Raw genomic sequence first — 21284 nt, forward strand, 5'->3', positions numbered from 1 at the left:
ACAGGGGCACAGTGAGGATGGCAGGGGGCAGCAGGCTGAACTCTCTCCAGGCAGGAGACAGCCGGAGACTGCAGCCAAGCAGCTTGCCCAGCCAGAGCAGCAGGGTGCTCAGAAGAGCACGATCCGACAGCCCAGACAATCAGCAGAAGCTGAGCCAGGGGCCAACACTTGCAGCTGACTAGAGACAGCAGAATTAATTTCAGGTCCAAGTGACCCTGGGTTGGGGTGGACCAAACCAAAGATCTGAGGACTCAGCCAGAACATACCCCACAGACAGTATTAGTGGACCTAGGGGTAAGGGAAGAACCCATGGTCTACACCCTTCTCCAGGCCCCAAGCTCTGTAATAGAACAGGGGCTACAGGAGGCTTCAGAGTTCACAACTGGACCTTTGGGATAAGGACCAGGGGGTAATAAAGCCAACAGGACTTCCAAAGGGACTTTACACAACAAGCCCGGGGGCAGTGAAATATGCAATTATCAAAGCATCTCAGATTAGGAGAAGTTTATGATTTGTGCCAGCATGGTAAACCAGCACCGGCTATCCCCCATGGCATATTGATTGATTTGGAGCCATCAGGCCCAGGACTGGACTTTAAGGCCTGGGCTATTTAACTTGCAACTGCTGAGGCTCAGCATGGAACAAGGCCATAGTGGAATAAGGACCAGCCGAGAAGATGGCTGTTACTACAGTGACTATAAAGAACACGTGTTGCTAGAGTCATCAGAGACTCCTGACATTATCCATCTCTGTTGGAGTCCAGATGTAGTTAGAGTCCAGGGTGAGGTAAAGGGGAGGTTTGGAGCCCCTTGAAGAGAACAGGGTAAGGAGTCTGGAAGGTCACCTATGGGGAACTGCGTCCCATAAATTACATCAGTCACATCAGGTGAGAAGTATAATATCACATAGACAGATGGAGTGACCAAGTCTAGGCTCCATCCTGTTGCCACTGGTAGGCATAGACCCCTGGATAGGAGTCTCAAACCATACAATACCTACAGCCAGCACATTTATCATTAATTATAATTATTCAATGTATTATTAATAATTATATTGTTGTTTATTGCATTATTTGTGTGCACGTGCTCATGAGCACTGTGACCTATTCAGGATCAACTTCCTCCAGTACACTTGTCATGTCTACTGGAAGGCTATGTCTATAATGAGGTAGATCCTCCCCATTCTTTCTAAGTTTTAGGGGATGGGTACACAAGCTATGGAAACGTAAAAAAAAGGGTTGTCAATTTCTGATGGAGACAGGGGGATATAAAACAGATACTTTGTGATCCTGTGTTCCCTGAGAATAGCTGGCACTGCAAAAAATTGATTTTTGGAGGCAGCTGATCATCCCAGGATGCTAGGAAGGGACACAGGGGATGGGGGTGGGGGGAAGAAATGGATGGGGGATGAGCAATGTTACTGGCCATCTGTGTATTCTTTCTGTGGCTTTGGTTCATTGTGCTCATGTGTTTGTGTCGCAAGGCAGTGTCAGAGGATCTGTGCATTGGTACTGGGGGTAAAAGATGACTTTGCTCCCCCCCCCGCCCCGCAAGAGTAGAGAGGCTAATGCTAGAAGGGAAAGTGTTAGCAGCTTAAGGCAGGAAGGTGTTTGGAAAAACTCAGAATGGAGCTGTGTAAGCAAAGAGTCAGTGCTGAGAAGTTAGTTAGAGTAGAAAGAGATAGCCTGAGCCACAGAAAAAAATGGGTCTTATGAGAGAGTCCAGAGAGGGACTGAGAGTAGAGGCTGAAGAACAGGGCCCAGCCAAAGGTCATGAAAACATGGAAAGCCAGGGACTCTCAGGCTGGAAGATCTGTGAGTCAGAGTCAATATCTTGTGGTCCAGAAGTGGCCAGGAGAGAGTGAGACCAGGTGGGTCCAGAGGCTCAGAGTGGAGCCAAGAGAGAAAGAGGGAGATCTGATGAAAGGTCTGACTGATGAATGTGGTGGAGCTACACGTGGTAGGAAGGGGGTCATCTCTACAAAATGCCACATGTTGCCACCCCAGGGAAAGGGTGCCTGAAAACCCTAACTCCCACTGCCTTCGAGGTCACCCTTTGATGGGAAAAGGCTAGGCTAGAGGGATCTAAAAGGAAAACCCTTGGTGAGGGTTAAGGAGAGAAGATGTGTGGCTTTGAGAAGGCAACCCAGGCATTTGCACTTTGAGAAGAAAGGACTGCTGAAGGAGCAGCTCCTGCAAAGAGCTAAGAGGGGATTGTCTGTCTGGAGTGCTAACAGATAAATGGATGGACAGCTGAGACCTGTACTGCATCCTTAAGTTTGGCAAGTAGAAGATAAGATGATGTACCATGCCACTAAAAAAAGGATGGAGGCCTGGATGGCAAGGGCCAGGGCCCGTTGGCAAAAGCCAGGCATAGTGTCAAAAGTAATTCCATGACTTGAACTAACCTAAAGAGGGTTGGGCTCCTCCCTTTTTGTCTTTCTGTTTTGCGGGATGTGGACCACCACTAAAGCACCAGTTTGCTTGGTATGCAGAGAAAAGTGTGCATAGTAATTGTGTTTGGCTATTGCTGTAAGTGGTTGTGATACTGACTGTGCTACACTATGAAATGTAAAGCAGAAATTTTTGATATGTATTGTAGGCTTTTTATAGTAGGAATAGTAATGCAATGTAGTTTTGTTAATTCCCAGAATTTGTGCAAAGATTTAGAACAAGGAGTAGAATGGTGGGATCCCGACGGAAACCAAGCATGCCATTTGCACAGGAAGGGCCTGACCCTTGGAATTTCTATAGGCTCTTGCACAATGGGGGGCACTGGTAGTGTTATGATAGCACCAAGCATCTATTTGGGATGACAAGGAAAGCAGTGTCCATTGTACATGAGGTATAAAATTTCTGGGAACATGTTGGGTCCAAAAAGATTCTGACCATGGAATTTTTCTCTGGTTTAAACAGCTATCTTGACAATCAGATGAGGCACTGATTGATGACTGGGATGCTGCCTGGAATGCTGATTAAAAGGTTTAATAGGCACCTTGGGCTGTATATTCCCTGGCCGCAGTATGGGAGGACTGTTTAAACTTTACTGGCTAAAACTCGGTTGGTGAATTAGGGAATACTGAGGCAAAATACTGAGTCAGAGGGGTATGGGTGACATTTGGACAATGATTAAGGGTTCATCACAGTGTCCAGCCCATTGGAGCCCCTGATCATGAATGCCATCATATTTTTCCCAGGACAACTGGTGGAGGTCCTCCCCACAAATCTCATGGGCGTTCTAGGTAATTTCCTTGATTATGCTCCATTTATGATGTGAAAGTGTAAGATCTTCATGGAGGGTATTGATGGCTTGAAAATTGTTCTTAGAGGTTTACTTTTGGGAATTGGTCTGTAGGTAAAGTAGATATTGCATTAGAACAATGGTCTAGGGGAAATGGCAGGGGTTAACTGATTTCTAAAAGCCTGTTTGTGACAAAGTTTCCTTCAAGACCCACTGTGTCTGACACAGGCACACCACAAGCAGACACACAGGCTGGGAAATTGAAGACATGTACCACACGGTTCCATAGCATAGATAAGGGACTTTGCAGCAATGGCACCAGTTCATGTGTGCATGTGATGGGTTTGTGACACAAAGGAATATGCTGACAGGACATAACATGGACAGTATGACCACCGCAGGGAAACCAATCCATGATGCCCAGGAATGAATAGTCATCAGAGTGGAAGAAAGAATACAAAAAGAGGAATTTCAGAGCAGCAAAGGGTCCCTGATAGGGGAACCCGAGACCACCTTGGCAGAGGGCATACCACCAGCCCATCTCAGCCACCCCACTGGGGGGGTGGGGGTGGGCAGGGTCTTGGCATCTGACCTCCAGGCTACTGACATCTGACATTCAAGAGAGATCTTAAGGGAGAAGCTCATGCACTGGCCAGACATACCTGGACTCTGATGACAGCTCTAGAACTGGTAGATATAGAATTGTTTGCATTATTTTTATCTGCTATCACTGTGTACCAGTAAATTCACCTATTCTCAAATGGAGAGATCATGGCTGGTCTGAGGGTTTTGGGTTGTCCTGGAACAAGGTATTTGGGTCATAAATCCAGTGCCGACATTTCCAGTGTGTCAGTTGCTGCACAGTAACTGCCTTTGTACTTCTTACTATGAAGTAGATAAAATGCAAACTATGGTAGTTTAACCTTGCTTTCCCTGTTATATATTAGGCTTCATTTACTCTGGAATAAGAGTACCATTGCTACTGACCTCAGATAAGACACACACCTTATTTTGGGAAGGCAGAATGAAATGAAAAAGATGTTTCCTGTCATGGCTGAATGCTGACCGTAGCTCTGACCCTGAAGGGTGAACTGTCTTGTCCCTTCCTGAGGCTGGCAGTCATCTTACAGCAGTGTCTCCATGGTTGCTCCTATTTCAGTAAAGAAAAATTGGCTTCCTTGCTTAACGCATGTACCCGTTTTGGAAAGCTGAGTTTTGGGGAAAAGGTGTATGTGGTATGTGAGTAAATATGGTAGTTATCACAAGAGTAGCTGACAAACTATAAGCCCCCTTACCATTTGACCCCATAGCAGAAGCATAACTAACAGGTTTTGCATCCTGGACAAAACCCCCGCATCTTGTGGGGGTTCTGAGAGCCAAAGAGCTGCTGCCTGTAGCTGCTATGATGTCCATACATTTGGCTGCTGTGTTGCTGCATGAGGCTGAAACTACCTAGCAGAGCAGCCAGGTGCATGAACAGTAAGTCAGTACCCAGGGCTAGTGCCCTTGCTCGTCTACCTTTTTTAAATGCTACTGCCTGACAACACGTTAGTTCTGTGCCCATGCTCCAACTTGCCTTGGCTAAAGGGAGAGCAGCATAGTGGAATTGCTGAACTGTTTATAACTGTTTTCTTTTTTAGCTTTCCCAATCCTAACTGGACATATATGTATAGCATCATATGGCTGAATTTTGGCACTTGGTACAGACAAGCTGGATAAGGTTTTCTGAAACCCATAAGCTCATTGTTTAGGGCTGTGAAAGTCTTTGCCCAGACTCACTACCTTGAAAAATGGGATAGGAGGGCCACAGCCATACCAGCCAAAGTACTTGCTTAGACCTTAATCCATCACAACTCCCATTGATCCCTGTAGGAGCTTAGCCTGAGTAGAAACTTCTGAGTGAGATCCTGTGCATCAAATTCATTGGGTATTCTTATATCTAAACTTCAGTCCTGCACTAAAACAAAATTTTCATTGATGTTAATAGGAGTTTTACCTGAATTAAGGAATGGAGAATGATGGCTGGTATTAGACAAATGAATCTTTTGAAATAGGAAAATTGTATAGTATAGGAAAATCTAGATAGCTTCTATTTAAAAAATGGAATACACTGCCTCTAGATTGTCTTTTTAAAAATGTATGAAGTAATTTAATAATACATTTTAAATCGGGAAATATACACATTTATTTTTAATGTTTTAGGTACAACTAAACATAAAATATGAATCATATGGACTGTTCATGTTTCAAAAACATCTCAAAATGGTTGCTTATTATAGTAAGAGCATTCACTATGCATTTCAGGTGTTAGGGTTTTCTTTCACTAACAGGAAAAATGTCATTTCTATTTCTAATGGAATATAATAGCTCTGTTTTCATTTTCCCTTTTAAGTCATTACAAGGTTTTTATTTTTAAACCTTTATGGTAACATTTTAACTTATTTTCCTTGTGGGCTGTTTGAAACCATGGAGCCTTCATTTGTGATGATTGCATTAAATCCATCTGAACAATAGGCACCTGCTGCCCTTGTTTATCTTAATTATAAATGTCTGAGTTCTTTGTCCTGTACAAGCAAAACAGGGTTGTTAAACTTTCTAAAAGGCAACAGTCTCACATTGTATTGTACGTTAATAACCTGACCACATTATCTGAAAAAAATATTGATCTTTAGTAATTAGTTAAAAAATTATTAACTACTCATACAATATGTTTTTCTAATTAGTCATAAAGTGACATTAGAGAGAAACGTTAAACTGCAGCAAAAACCTGCTTTTTTTTCTGGAAATTTTCTGAAAGAATTTCTTTGTGTTTTTTTAGTTTTGGCATAATGTAGGACAGGATATAAATCTGTCATAAACTGAAAGTAAAGATGAATTTCTATGTACCTTGCAAAAAACTTGCATACGACCACCTGAAAGAAAAATTACATCTGCATGGCTAAGTAAGTACAGGCAGTCAGAATCCCAAGGCTGAATCAATTCACTCTTCACAGGTTAGGTTAAGCTGTGTAGACTGAACTGATAAGCTAGTGAACAGGCATTCACTTTTAATTCTGGAAATGCAGCAACATGTCTGCACTGGCCCACACCAGAAGCTGCCTCCCTGCTCAGTTGGAGCAGACAGCTTGGGCCAAGGCTAGCCTACCCAATCTGAGGAGGGGTGGGGAGGGGTTACAGGGGAGGTGCAAAGCATCCTGGGATGATGGGGGGCTAACTTGAATCTGGAGAGGATCTGAGACAGAAGTTCAATAAACTGATTTAACCTAAATCAGTTAGTCTGATACCACATCCATCAAGGTTAACTTAAACTGGTTTTGGCCATTTTGAAAGCAGCTCATGTGCACTGAACTTCTGTTGTCTTACAGATTTGAACCAGCTTCCAATCACTTATAGCGGTTTCTGTGTACTTTCTGGCTCTCAGGTGTCTTCAGAAACCATTGAAACCATCAGTTTTTTAGCACTGCAAAGATGGTAATCAGCACACACAAAATTAATACCCTCATTCCAACAGCAAATTTTAAGGAGGCTTGCAGATTTTAAAAACCAAACCAAACCGTACTTTACAGGAAGAAGCAGCGTGTTACTTCAGCCCAGCTTTACAGCATCTGTACAGATCAGGTGCTTCAGCAGGTCTTTTTGGTGCTTTTCTCTAAAATTGATTCAATTATCTATTACATAAAAGTGCCAAAACCCCTCACTAAAGCACTTGATCTATACAGACATCAGGCAAGCTGGGTCCAACTAACATGCTGGCTCTACTGGTATGTGCTGGGCTCAGCATGGGACTGTACAGAGTTTAAAGTGCTGAGGGTTTTTTTTTTTTTTTTAAGTGTAGCCCATTTTTCCTGGTCATTCTAGTCATAATTGCACCACTTGTTCATAATGTTTGATGGCCACTCTGCCTCTACAGCACTTACAATTCATGATTAAAGAGAGAGAGAGAGAGAGAGAGAATGTGTCTTTGAACAGAGTCTGGGTGCCATCCATAGATATTCAGTTTGAGGTCCCAGTTCAGGGTTCATTGTAATTATAATCCTCTTTCTCCCATCATTGTTTTTTCTATTCTTACAGAAAATTCAGAGAAGGCAAAAAAATTCAATTCTTCATTAATTGGTTATTGCAAGGTAGTGCTGGCAAGCAATGTTGTGTCTTTGCTCAGGGGGCAAAGGCCCAGATCCTCGTTCACTGGGAATTAGGTTTCTTAAGACCGTAAAGCAGTGTTTTCTAAACTTCTAAAGTCACTGAAACCTTTGTACCACTTCTGCTCTGGACCCCTTACCCCTATCCTGAAGACTGATAGGGGTCAGGCAACCCAACCCAGCTATGGTGGAGCACTGCCTCCTGGCCTGCTCTACCATTACCCACAATGTCTTTTGGCAGAACCCCTGATGACCTATCATGGGTCCCCAGGGTTCCACAGAACATAGTTTAAAAACCACTGCCTTAAAGGATATGGACTCAAGTGCATTATATGATAATCTTGTGCATTATATGATATATTGAAATAAATAGCAAAATCCCTTCTACCTGATTAATGCTAAGATTTCAGCTTCTCAAGTATTTCTAAAAAGAAGGAATTTCAATGCACATCAGGATGGTGTATTAGCTATTCATTAACTAGCAGTCCAGTTGATTTGTTACCCTGATGTGAACGCTACATTTATATGCTATATTCATCTTGGATTTGGCATTTTATATTGTCAATGTACTTACCCACAGAAGTAATTATCACTGTAAAATGAGTTTCATCTCGTTTCCCAGTCACGTTATTGTAAGCGCAGCACATATAATCTATTGTCCTCTGGGTCACTTTACCCGATGGAATTTCCAGATGGGGGCCATATTTGATAACATAGGTGGCATTATCAGCCCTTTGAATCCATGAGTAAGTATTTGGTGGATTGGAATCTGCTGAGCAATCAAAAAGAATATCTTCTCCTACATCAATCGTAAACACCTCTCCGACTTTCAGGCCTTTATCTGAATTAACTGTAAGTCCATAAGGCCCATCTGTATCAATATGAACAAGAAAAATTATTATAATGGAGAAAATAAAAGTTTACCTAGATTTTTTATTTAATTTTTTTAAGAGCCAGACTTTGCCTTTCAAATTGCTGCCATTAGGTTCAATAATTTTGATTTCAAAGGCCTCAGATTCGTTCAGTTTGACATGTAATGGTCTTAGCTCACAACATGACCACTTGACATTGATTTGCTAAGGTGAATTTCAACCACGTGCAGAGAAACAGCATAAGGCCAAAATGCCTGCATACTTTTTTTCTCTCAAAAGAAGCTTACGTAGAACTGAAGCAGTGTAAGAAGAACGGTGTATTGAAACCATATGCCTTCTTTTCATTCTCTGCAATGGAGTACATTTGACCCTTTATCCTTAAATACAAAGGTTACTGGGATAATCTATTTCTGTTTACTTGTAAAGATCATTAAATTGGCATTGACATATACCTATGTAAACATTTATTGTAATACTTGTTATGTAATATTTACTTATGAAACTATCCTACCCTTTGTAAGACATAGCAGGGTGTGTCTTCCATACCCTCAGACAATTTGTTTTTCATAAATGAACTTCAAAGAAAACTTTAACCTTTCCCTCTTTTTAGTACATTTCAGGATTTCAGCATGTCCTTCAATAGCAAACCCATGTTTGGCCCTAACTAGAAAAGGCTTAGGTAAAAGAGAGTTGTCCAGCTACAATATATCTGTTAGTCAAAAAGTCTAGCAGCCCAATATTTTATGGTGTTGTCCCACATCTGCACAGTAAAGAAAACCAAATGTATTGGATTATGATAAAAATATTTCAACTGCTGTTTTAGCTAGATCATGTGAGACCATTATTACTTCTCTTAGTTTTTTAAATGTAAGAATAAAATCTTGCTTTATAAGCAATTAACTATAAGAAATATAATAGAGGATGCAGTAATAGAAACTTGCCTCTCTTGGAGCAGCTTCTTAGTGTACAGAAACCAGATTATCACCACATTGTTTATCAAATATCATAAGGTTCAGATAAGAAACTAATGTTCATCACCCAAATAGTGACAGGTGCTGAGCCACAAAGCAGTATTCAAAGCAGATGTCAGACATATTTTCACTAATGAACCTTGTCTCTATTATTCTACCAAGCTACTGCTAAATTACTCTTACGTTATGCTATAACAAAAAGACTGCTAAATTAATAATCTGATATGTCCATATTAGCAAGTATAAGCAAACAACATATCTATTTTTAGTGTGCCTCTTTGGAAGCGATAACATAAAAATAACCAAGAAATGAGCAGCAATTTGTGAAGCTGAAATTTCTGTAAGATTAGCTACACTTTTGGCATATTTCTGACTTCCTTTTTTCATCACTTAACAGGAAAATGTCTCAGACATTTTGATTTATGGTGTTCTTATGAGATTGACTTATCTCTGAGGAACACACAGGCAAAGAAACTATAAGCAATGTAAAACTAGCATTTTATAATTTCCTGTTTGAGGAAGTATTTAAATAAGTTACATTGGTGTACACCCACCAAAGAATGAAAGAAATACCATGAATCGAGATGGCCCACTTTCAGCCTTATCTTGATGCCACAATACAAGATTATTTGCCTCTCTTTCCATTATACTTAGTATTAGGGGAAGGATTCTCTCTCTCCCATTCTAATCAACAACAGTTTCTTACTTGGAAAGTATAAGAAAAACTCACTTTGAACTGCATCAGTGGTGCTCCAACTTCACCTATTAGGTGACACTAGGACAAAAAATGAAGCTCTTCTATGCCAGGTTCTGAGCTTGCTATTTCTACATTGTTTCCACCGTTTTCAGTTCCTAGGAAGTCTGTTTACATTACAATACAGTGCAGGCTAGTGTATGAATCCAAACTTGATATGCAGTGTCATAAGAATGTAATATGCAGTGTAGTACTATGGAAAAGCGACAACAGGAGCAGATTTATGATTTCATTTAAGGCTATTTTAATCTGTATTCCAGACATGGTTTCTTAGATGCAGATGAACTGGCAACTTCTCTTTAGGACTAAATGGGTGTGTATACACATCACCATGCTTTAGTACTTGCAAAAGGAACATTTCAGCAGTACAGCTCAGTAACTGCTCATACTGCACTGTGCGTGTGGCACATGGTTAGATTTTCCCGCTATGTTGCCATAGCGGTGTGCTAAAATGGAAGAGTGTGCTGCTATGGCAATGTAGCTGCTGATCACGTGTAGACTCACATGACTGCTATGTCACCGTAGCATGCAGCACGGCGACATAAGTGACATAAGGCAACATGTAGATGTGCCCAATGTGTTCCATTATGTTTATCTCTCAATGAGTGCAGCAGCTTCTGCTACAGCAGCCATGCAAGCAGACTTATCGGTTCGCTCTCTTTCTTGTAATGATTTTTCTGAATTAGGTGTTTACTTGTTAAGCACTGTGAGATGCATTATTTTTAGAATTAATAGACAAATAGAATAATATTCACATGTAACATTGACTGAACGAATGAAGTTTTTGATTTAAAATAATTCCTTCCCTGGTTCACTGAATTCTTATCTTCAATTTTAGTATCATTCCTGGCAGAAATGAATCTCTTGCTTCAGCAAAGCCTGTTTAGCAAATGACGTGTAACATAATAAATCACCTATTCTGAGTAACAATTTACTGCTGTGTGGGAATATTTCAGATTGCTCCTATCATCATGAGACTGTTATCCATGTAGTTTCTGAGCAGATGGTAGATATTTACTGTGAGTGACCTTTTTTATCACTTACAGAAACTCCCTACAGCACTGGCATATGGTGCGTACTGACCCTGAAGCCTGTACTAGATTATTATTGACAAGTGGTAGCTAAAAGACAAAAAATCCTGTAAACTGTGGCAGAGGCTAGTATGATTAAACTGACTTGAAAATTTAATGGAGGTGGTAAGACTACTAAACCTAATAAGAACATGGAAAGAACAAGTACTGTTCTTTCTTGGCCTCTGCCTAAAGGTTTACACAAATATGGCAAAATATATTACAATTTTTGGTAAATAAAATATTTTGACAGGTAGTTTGTTAATTTTTCCCTTATGCCTTTGAGAAACATAAACCCCCAAATATTAAAAAAAAAGCCAGTATCAAACATTTTGATATTAAAGTAACTTTGATATTTTAAAGGTTTACAAGAAGAATTGGTTTTAATTTTTGATCAGCTTTAAATCAGGCAAGAGGCAGTACAATACTTAATTCTGAAGCATAGACCAGCATGCAGAGAAATGCCATCTGAACTTGAAAAGATATCCATAGAATAATCCACTTGTTTCCATGAATAATATAGGACCTGGATATAATGGCTACTTCCTTCTCATTGTGGTTACCAATGCCAATATATTCTTTGGCAGTTACTGTGTAGATGCTGAAACTAAATACAGTTGTCATCTATCAGAATTTGTCAAGGACTGATATATAAATCAGTATGGAAGCAACATATGAGATACGTATCCCATGTTACTATACTGCAAGAAGGTTGTCAGGTTATTGTGGGTTTCAACTTTGCTGTAACATTTTATTTTGTCATCTTTCTGTTCATCTTTCATATTCATTTCTTATTAAGGCTAGAAAAGCAGCATGTACAATGAATTCATACATGTGTGGCCCTTGATCTAAACTTTTTTGTTCCTAAAAAAAATATCCAAATCAAGGATATACAAGTGCAGCAGTGCACATACTGCCTTTGAAAACCTGTTTCCTTAGGAAAGCCAGTTGGTTACTTCCTCACCATAGAAAATTAATAAACTGCTAGAACTGGTCCTTTCACTTTAGAGCTGTTATAGGTCCTCTGCTTGTTGTGGGTAGAAACACAACTTTCTGCTCAGCTCCTACATACTATTTTTATAACTCTCATTTTAAAAAGGCCAGCTAAAAGTCCCTTTATCCATGTTTGCTATTAATATACTCTTCACTGGGCAGAACTGGCTCTTAGCTCAGTAGGGTGGCTGACAATGAAGAATGGATATAAAATTCACCTCTGCATGTCATTAAAAATACTGGATCAGAAAGTCAGATATGGCATAAAGAAAATGCAATGTATACAGAATCACAGAAAACTAAGCAAAGGGGGCCTCAGGAAGTCATCTAATCCAATATCTAGAGCAGTGGTTCCCAACCCCAGGTTGTGACCCAAATTAGGGTTGCAGGGTCAATGCCAGTGGTGCTGCACAGAAAAGATGAGCTGTGCCTCCTGCCAGGAGCTCCCACGCTCCTGGGCTGCCGCCGTCACTACACTCTGCTCCCAGCAGCGAGGCGCATAAAGAAATGGTTGGGAACTACTAATCTAGAGCAATATTAGCTTTTGGAGGGAATCTTTGTAACACTGGTATGGTGATAATGAAAATCCTCACCTCCAACACCTCAAAAATCAATAAAGCATTTTTCATCTGTGAATAAATATACTGACTTGGAGACAGTTTAGACAAATTGTTTGGTTTATTTTAAGCAGATTACTGCTTTCATATCAGTGTCCTTTATCAGTTAAGGCTTTGCCATTATCCAATGAACTGCATAATCTGCTTAACATTGTCATCATTTTTTTCATATTCTTACTGGTCTAATCTAGGCCTTTATCCTAGGATTGCATTTACCTTTTTCATGTCTGCAACACACTGGTGGTTCACAGCCATCATGTAATCAAGTAGCACACCTAGTTTCTTCCTCCTCAGTCTTTTCAAACTGGTGAGTATCTTATAGCAGAAATTCTTGGTATTATGTCCTAACTGCATAACCTTACATCTTGTAGTGGTGAATTTCATGCCATTTGTATTGCTCCAGTCTGCAAGGTTATTCAATTATTTCTGTACAGCATCCTGATCCTCCTTCATGTTGATGATACCTCCTAACTTGGTATTCTTGGCCAGTTTCTTAAGAACATATCTACTTCTTGTGCTAAGGCGACTAATACAAATAATAAGCAAGATCAGTCCTGAGACCTATCTTGGAGAAATTCCTTTAATTAATTCCTTCCAGCCTTATATTTCTCTTTTTAGCACTACTCACTGATTCCTCCCTTTTATCCAGTTCCTCATGTACTGCACAATTCTACTGGCACCCACCCTGCCCAAGTTTGATGGCCTTTTCATTTTGAGGTGTTTGAAATTCAGACCTGAATTCTGCAGCTGAAGCTAATCTTTAACAGCTCCATAACGTTTACTAGGTTCTTTATTAAATTATTATGGAGCAGTACAGCTGGCTTATTAGTCTAGTCTGCTTTGAGTGGAAACCATCATATAAACACAAATTAAGTGCTTTCTTCCTATTCTGCAGTTAGCAGTTGTCTCTTTAGAAAGCTCAGTTAGACAAAAGTATTCATGAATATTTAATATACTCACAATATATAATTGGTGTAATTATCTCACTTTCCATCACACTGACAGGGTTGGTTGCCAAACAACTATAATTTCCAATGTCTTCTTTCACAACAGGAACAATCAAAAGTGTGTCATTGTTTGAGGAAAAGGTGTAACTAGGGCTGGCATGGATAGGTTTCCCATTTTTCATCCACTGGTAAGCTACCCTTGTCCCTTTTCTCACAGTACATGTTAGTGTAATGTTCCCCACATACTCCACTGCCCCTGAAGAAGGTTGGGTATGTACAATTGGCTCTGTGACAGGAACTGTAAGATAGAGACATGAAGGGTTATAAACAAGAGTTGCCATTTAGAATATCAGTAGATCTCCTTTACTGCCCAGGTGAAAGAAATGACATTTACCTTTTTTTAGAAAGTGTTTACACTTCAGTTTTTACATTCTTAAAAGTTCAAAACATCACCTGGTGCCAGCAGACATACTTTCAGTCATGGTAACAGAGCTAGGAAGATTTATATTAACTGAGAATATGACATAAAGATTGGAGGGCAAATATGTTTTTGATTAGGACATGAAAGTAATAGCAGTCACAGGGATGGTTTTAAGCAACAAGTCACAACTTTATTAAGCTTAGACATTTAAGAGGGCTCCCACCTTGTCACCCATAACTTGAGATAGCCCATCCTCAGCCTACCAACAGGATTCGACTCATGCTCGTGAATGCTTCCCCCTTTACACCATGACAGGAACAAAAGGTACCACAAGGGGGATTATGGTATGCAAAAACTTCAGATCTCCCCCTCTCCTGTAAATAAAAGGGTTTACCGGGTTCCCTTTTTAGTCTGGAAGCTGGCCCTTTGGCAATCACAAAAAGCCAGATTCCAGATACCCAGATCAAAATCTAAATTAATGAAGAGGAGATGAAGAGCCAATCTCCCATGGCCATCTTACTGACCAGTTGGTGAAGAGACCTTTGCAAGAGGTGCCCTCTTTAGTGCTCTTTTACTTCCTCCCACCCCTCATTCTGGGACTGTTCATCACCTGCAGTCAGATCAAGACAGATTTGTGTTATTTTCTCTTGGGGGAAAAAAGAAATAATCAGATATACACGTGTTTTTTCCATATATATGAATAACTTTCACCGACATTAATGGAAGCTACTAAAACTAGTAGCTACTAGTACTGGCACTAATAGGAGAATAGACCCATATCTTTTTGTACCTATTGATAGGTAGGAAAAAGGAAGCCTAGCTCACACAAGGCCCTACACTTAGAGCCATATTTTGCTCTTCAAGGTTTGTCTTCAAAGATGGCTTTCAGGTTATATGGACCCAATCTCTAGCTCCTTTGCAGTATAGAATCCTGAATAGGCATCTGCCTCTAAAATTCACCTCAAAGAGAGGGTCCCAACTAGAAGAAAAAAGTATTATGTTAAAGTTATTGCAGCCTCAAGGCAAATAAGGGTGGCAGAATCAAGCTGTATGAAAACAGATCACTTCCTAAGATCACTGTGGTTCATCCAATTTCACATTAGTGATACGGTGTCTATACAAACCCAGTTAGATTTACTTAAGATGAATAAGGTAACAATCAGTATTTTTAGTTTGTTTAGTAATAAACTGTTGTCATGCTTAACTCCTACAGTTCTAGAAAATAAGCATAACATGACTTCTCTGTCAGTTGATTTGTCCAGGCACAGTCAGATTGAATTGTACAAACCTGTAGGGGATTCCAGGTGAATAGTTCTTCACTAATTTTGCAGTTTTGTTTGCAACACGGGGGGGAAAACAGTATTTTATTTACTTACCATCAACAGCTACTTGAATTTTTTGACTGGCTGCTATTGTCTCATTTCCACGAACATTGACTTTTACAATGTAATTGCCTTCATCGCTAATATGTAGAGGATTGATCATCAAAGATGCATTTGGTGGTATGAGGGTAAACTTTTGCTGATATTCCAAATCTGGAACTACTGACTGATTTACGGAGCTAAGTAAATATTTAAGTGTAGTTGGAGGTCCTTCGAACAGCCATATTATTTGGATTTCTGAAGCTGTGATGTTGAAATTGTAATCAACAGCAAGATTGAGTGGCTTCCCCTCAATGCCCTGGATAGTATGTGAGGGTACTGTCAACTTCAGTGCAGAACAAATACCTGCATACAAGTAGAAAGTAGGTGAAACTGGAAACAGCACATTCTAAATGGAACTTCTAATGGAGAAATTATTGCCATAATTAAACTTCTTTCTAATAGCGCTGACCCTGCTCCCATGGAAAGACAGCTAGTGATTTTACTGGAGTTGGACCAAGTTTTATTTGAAAACTACTCCATTTTTCCTGAAACTAAATATATGTCTATTCCTGGGGTAGAATGTTTTTCAGAAGTTTAACAAGAATCAAAAGAGGCATTGGAAGATTGTGTTGTTGCTGTTTAATCTTGATGCTCTGTAGAGTAAGTAAAATAACAATTCCTAAACAAATTATTTCATGAAATAAGTAAGGATGGAGGTGTTTCGACGAAGTCCAGCTAATGCTACTAACATCAAATTCCTTTTACAACAAGCTTGGTCTCAAAAACAACACCCTCCCCACCATGGTGAAAATCTGAAAATGAATAGGTAAGGACCAGACAATATAACCCATCATCCTTTGTTATTATATCAGCTAATTTATGAGCTTCTCTAGCTTTCAGAGACTAATAATATGGTATATCAGCATGGTAGCATCTATAAAAAATAGCATCTGCTATAAATATTTTTTCCAATGGGTATCTGGCAGAAAATAGGAAAAAGAACAAGCTTGAACATCAAAGGTATGACCACAGTTAAAAGTAATATGTAAGGGATGAATTAATGCCTAGAAAAGGAGCATCAGTGCAGAGACCACCAACACAACTAAGCCATAAAGTTTCTTTAATGTAGAGCAAAGAAAAAATGCTTGGTTTTGTCACACCAGGACCACTACCAATGAAACAAAGATAAATTGAGAGGTTAAAAGCCATATTTAACGTGTCCATAGTAATTTGTGGAGAAAAAGGGATCTAAATATTACTGTCTGGGAACATTTAGAGCCAGTTGAGCACAGAACAGGAGAGATAAAGGAAGTAACATTATTTCCCCTTTCAGGACAATGAGCTGCAGGGCAGTAGTCTGTTGGGATGGGGCTTTAACAGGCTCAGTGCAAACTTCCCTGTTTTCTCAGATCATGCTCTGATGATATGATCAGGTTTAATCAATGTGTGGGAACATCTCTATGGGCATAGGGAAGTGAGTATTGGAGAAGTTGTTTTTAGATAAGGGAGTTTTTTAAAAAAATGATTTTTTTAAGAGTTATGTTGGTTGACTTTGGGTTCCTGAATAAAAGTCTTCATCAGAGTTTTGATGAAGACAAGTCCAAACATTTAAACTTCTAACAGAATCACTTATATTGAAGAAGCAATTAAATGCTTTGATGAACTCAAGTTGATGGAGTAGACTTTCACTTAATTCTTAATAATATTGCCAGTAAGCAAATATCATGTGAAATACGGTTTCAAGACCAATTTTGTCTGATGTTTTGGTTAACACTATCCTGGAAAGTTTTTGGAAGCACATGAGTAACCCAAAACTTAAATTCTGTTAGAAGCCAACTGGACTTGAGTCCCTAACATTTTATCCGTGTCTACAATAAGTGAATCACAGGATAATATACTACTGTTCACAATAATAGTGGCAGTAACCCAGTAGCATATTTTATTGATGAAATACGTAAAGTGTGAGGTGTTTCAGAATATAACAGCTAAACAGTATCCCATGCTATATGTCTGTGACATAATGGGGAAAATTGATAGCAGCAGGGAACACTGATGATGGCAGCATCAGACGCCCATTATTTATGACTATGTAGGGAAGCAATGTGGCCCAGTAAATGATCATTACACACAAAGTGGTTTTCTTTTGAAACTACTGTTATTTTCTGAAACTTTCATATATATACATGTTACTTCAGGTACATCTAGGATAGGAGTTATAGTCCCTACCAATGTAAACTTGGTCAAATTTTAATAAAATGAAAAGGATGCCTAAAATTAGGCTTCTAAATTCACATTTACATTAAGTTGCCTGAGTTCCAAAATGCTGAGTGTCCTATATATCCCATAAGATTTGATAGGAATGCTTAGTATTCAGCATTTCAAAAAATCAGGCTACTTGTTTTATATATACCTAAACATGCACTTGCAAGCCTAACTTAATCAACCATTTTTCAAAATGAAAAATAAAACTAGAGAGCACTAGGTTTAATTTATTTTCACCCCATTAAGTATATCCATGTCAAGATACTTACACGAACCTCTCAGAATATATAATGAAATCAATTTTAAAGACAATTGTTCAGGAAATTCCCCTTTTCACATCATGTTATCTCATGCAGTAATTAAGAATAATCAAAATCTAAACATACGTCTATGTATAACTTGCTAAATTTCTTGCCAGTGACATAGACTCTATAAAGCTAGTTTTTCTATATTGACTATAAACTTTCTGGGTTTTACCAAAGTGACCTCCATCTGGAACTCAAAGTGATCTATGTTTTGCTTCCATATCACTCTTCTGAGTATTAGCAAGCACAACAGAGCTACTATTTATATTAAACAAAGTCTGCCGCTTTAGTTTAAATAAAAACTATGACATCATATTTTGTGTTTACTGCATAAACTGAAACCTGCTTAGTGAGGTTTCATTATTCCCTGAAGTTTAAAGCACACATCCTTTTTATTATCCTAGAAAAAATAGGATTCTATTCTAAACTGTTTACTATCCTGTATAAAGGTGGGCAAAAATCAGAATGGTGGTATTTGACATTATTTTTTTCACAGATGTAAATGCCTACACAAGGGGGAAAGCACCATAGTTTTTATAAGTCCTAGAGTTCAGACATATTGCTTATCTACTGTGTCCAGAGGCCCAAATTTTGCTATCCTTAATGGAACAACATTTCTGTAGATGTTTGCTTTATTTATACATCTGACAAAAGGACACTGAAGGTAATGGAAAGACTTTTATTGACTTTAGTGGGATTTGGACCATGCCTTTGATCACAAAATTAGAGTGTTATAGTAATAGAAAGCAATTCACACATGAAAAAGTTTATAATGGTCTGTATCTGAAAGTGTATGTTGGCATGACTTCTTCATGTATATCTTAGCATTTAAATATAATGATTTAGAAACCAAATACAGAAATAACATTAGACTTACTATAGGGCTTTAGTGAAAGCTTCAACAAAAATGTTATACACATATAGCAGGCAAGAAGTATTTGTTTTTTTTAGTTAATTTAAAATATTCAGTGTTACTAAAAATCCTTATTAATGTATTTTTTTTGGGAATTGCAAGCTCTACTGATGTAAAACTGCAAATGTCAGATAAAATTCCCCTTCACAAAGGACTTGAACTCCAAATTTAGTAAAATAATTTACAGTAAATTAAGTTCTTCAAGCAGAGGAAAGAAATGTAAAGCCAATATCACTTAAATTTATGTTATAGAAAGAAACATTTACAATGTTACAGATTCCTTAAATAAATAACTAAATAAAACAAACCTTGATTCTAAAAAGTTTTAGAAATAACATTAGAGAGGTAAAGAGAATTGTATCTAACATTGCAGCAGCTTTCTAAAAAAGTACCTGGGGCATTCTTTTTTGTCAAATACATGGATGACAAATGTATGCGTATAATAGTGGCACCTATGTACCCTGCGTACCAAAGAGAAAGTATTATGAGCAGGAAAGCAGTCTCTGCTCTATTAAATGACCAGGTCAGAGTCTGTGGTAGGAGTTAGTTGGAAACTTAAACTTTTATAAAATCTGTATTCTTCTTCTTTTCAAAATATAAAATCATAATGATAGTGACTATTAAAAAAAGCCTCGCCAGATTAAACTTGTCCTTTCACCCAGTAAATGTAGCAGTGCCAAAATGAGATTATTTCCTTGAACCATTTGGTTTTTTTGTAAATTATTTTCCTCAAGTAACCTGGGCACGAAAATTATATTTTTCTTTACGGATACCCTTATCAAGATTGTATACCAAAACAACATGTTTAAATAGTACCTTATTACTTTTGCATCTTCTCAACCAAACATTATTTTGGGAAACTGAAAGATTATACTATATTGTCAAACAAACTAAATTCACTTTCAGAAGATAGTTTTGGATAAACAACAACAACTGTCAGGCTAAACATTACAAACATATAACACATTCAATGATGATGTTTTACTTAAAAAATCATATATAATAAGTATTATACAATAGCTGACAAACTTTCTGCTTTCCTACTGAAAAAGCATACTACTAGGTTAAACACATGTAGGCTTTTTTTTTAAAAGGATGCAACAATTAAAAAAAATCTTTAACATTTAAAAATATACATATTCAAAGAACCTTGTCTACATATCAATAAATCACTTGTCCCCGGTGAAAACAAACAGGCATAATACTACATCACCTCTCTTACCTAAAAGCAGAAAATATATTTTGCACTGTAACTCACAAAATGAGTTGCTAAAGGGCTCCATGAAAGCATCGTGTCCCATACAAATAACACCTTCTTCTCTGGGCTAAGCCAGTGCTTGGTCCAGCAGCTGCTGGCTTATTTGCTAGGGAAATCAGCAGTGAGTTAACAGACCCTATCCTGCCGCTAGCCTTGTGTGATTTGAATATGCGTATACAAAGGACACAGGGAGTGGGAACACCTGTTAGATTAGTACTCAACATCTTCATTGCCTGTGACTTTATCATAATCTTTCCCTAGTTTATTCCTAGCAAATGTGGTCCAAAGTGTGATAAACAGGGTACAGGGTATGAATTTCACTGCATCAAGAGAAATAAATGTACGTACACCATGGAAAACTTATACAGGTATTGAGGTGGTATATTGTTAAATAGTTATACAGTGAAACACCAGTGATCTGCTAAATAGTTACTTTAACTTCAAATAGGATCCTAATAGGTAGAAATATCATCCTCTTCCAATGTTAGGATCCCTATATGTATTGTATAAAGTGTTAGACATATCTTTGCCAAAAAGGTAAAGAAAAATTGAGACCAGATATCAGTGTAACAGATATATTGTATACACTTTTCATATGCAGTTGTTTCTCTACAGCAATTTTTTTTTAGATTTTTCTTTTAAATATTTAAAAGTAATGTTTTTTGAGGGATAATCTTTTTTACCTCAGAGTTGTTTCTTTCTGAGTCACGGATGTGTTTTGCAGGGGTATCCACAAGTGTAGACAAAAACTCCTCAACCTAAGGTAGAAATCTTACCCAGGCTGGCAACTTAGCTACTAGTCTGTTTATTCTGTGTTAATTGACTGTGCTTTAAATTAATACTCATTTACAAGCTGGTTTTTATTTAAGGCTGTCATTCAGTATGCAAGACTAGTTAGTCATCAGCAAACCAGTCAATCTTTCCATCCCTTCATGTGCAATAATGTTCGATAGCAAATATTTGCATCTAGAGGTGGTTTATCTATTTTATTAAGGTTTAATTATGTGGTACCGAGGCAGCCACAAGCACAGCTCACAACTGTTAGGTTAGATTGTGCCCTGTCTTTTGTGGGAGGAAATGGTTGCCAACCCATATAATTTTTCTTCTGTACTGAGTTTGGGGGTATTCCCAGCCTTGTGCTCAGAAAGCTCATTCCTCA

General features: G+C 38.5%; 1 protein-coding gene across 1 annotated transcript in view; it reads right to left on the bottom strand.

Annotated features, from left to right (window-relative positions):
- HEPACAM2 (HEPACAM family member 2) overlaps window positions 1-20168 on the bottom strand; it is a 43873-nt gene extending 23705 nt beyond the window's left edge. The window contains exons 1-4 of the mRNA XM_019531176.1: window positions 20090-20168; window positions 15400-15750; window positions 13616-13900; window positions 7953-8249 (exon numbers count right to left, since the gene is read on the bottom strand). Coding sequence (XP_019386721.1) covers window positions 7953-8249; window positions 13616-13900; window positions 15400-15750; window positions 20090-20168 — 1012 coding nt within the window. The remainder of the gene's footprint in view (window positions 1-7952; window positions 8250-13615; window positions 13901-15399; window positions 15751-20089) is intronic.
- Between the last annotated feature and the right edge of the window lie 1116 nt (window positions 20169-21284).

The sequence above is a fragment of the Crocodylus porosus genome, unplaced genomic scaffold (assembly GCF_001723895.1).
Source record: "Crocodylus porosus isolate Cpor-Errol unplaced genomic scaffold, CroPor_comp1, whole genome shotgun sequence".
Classification (NCBI taxonomy): Eukaryota; Metazoa; Chordata; order Crocodylia; family Crocodylidae; genus Crocodylus; species Crocodylus porosus.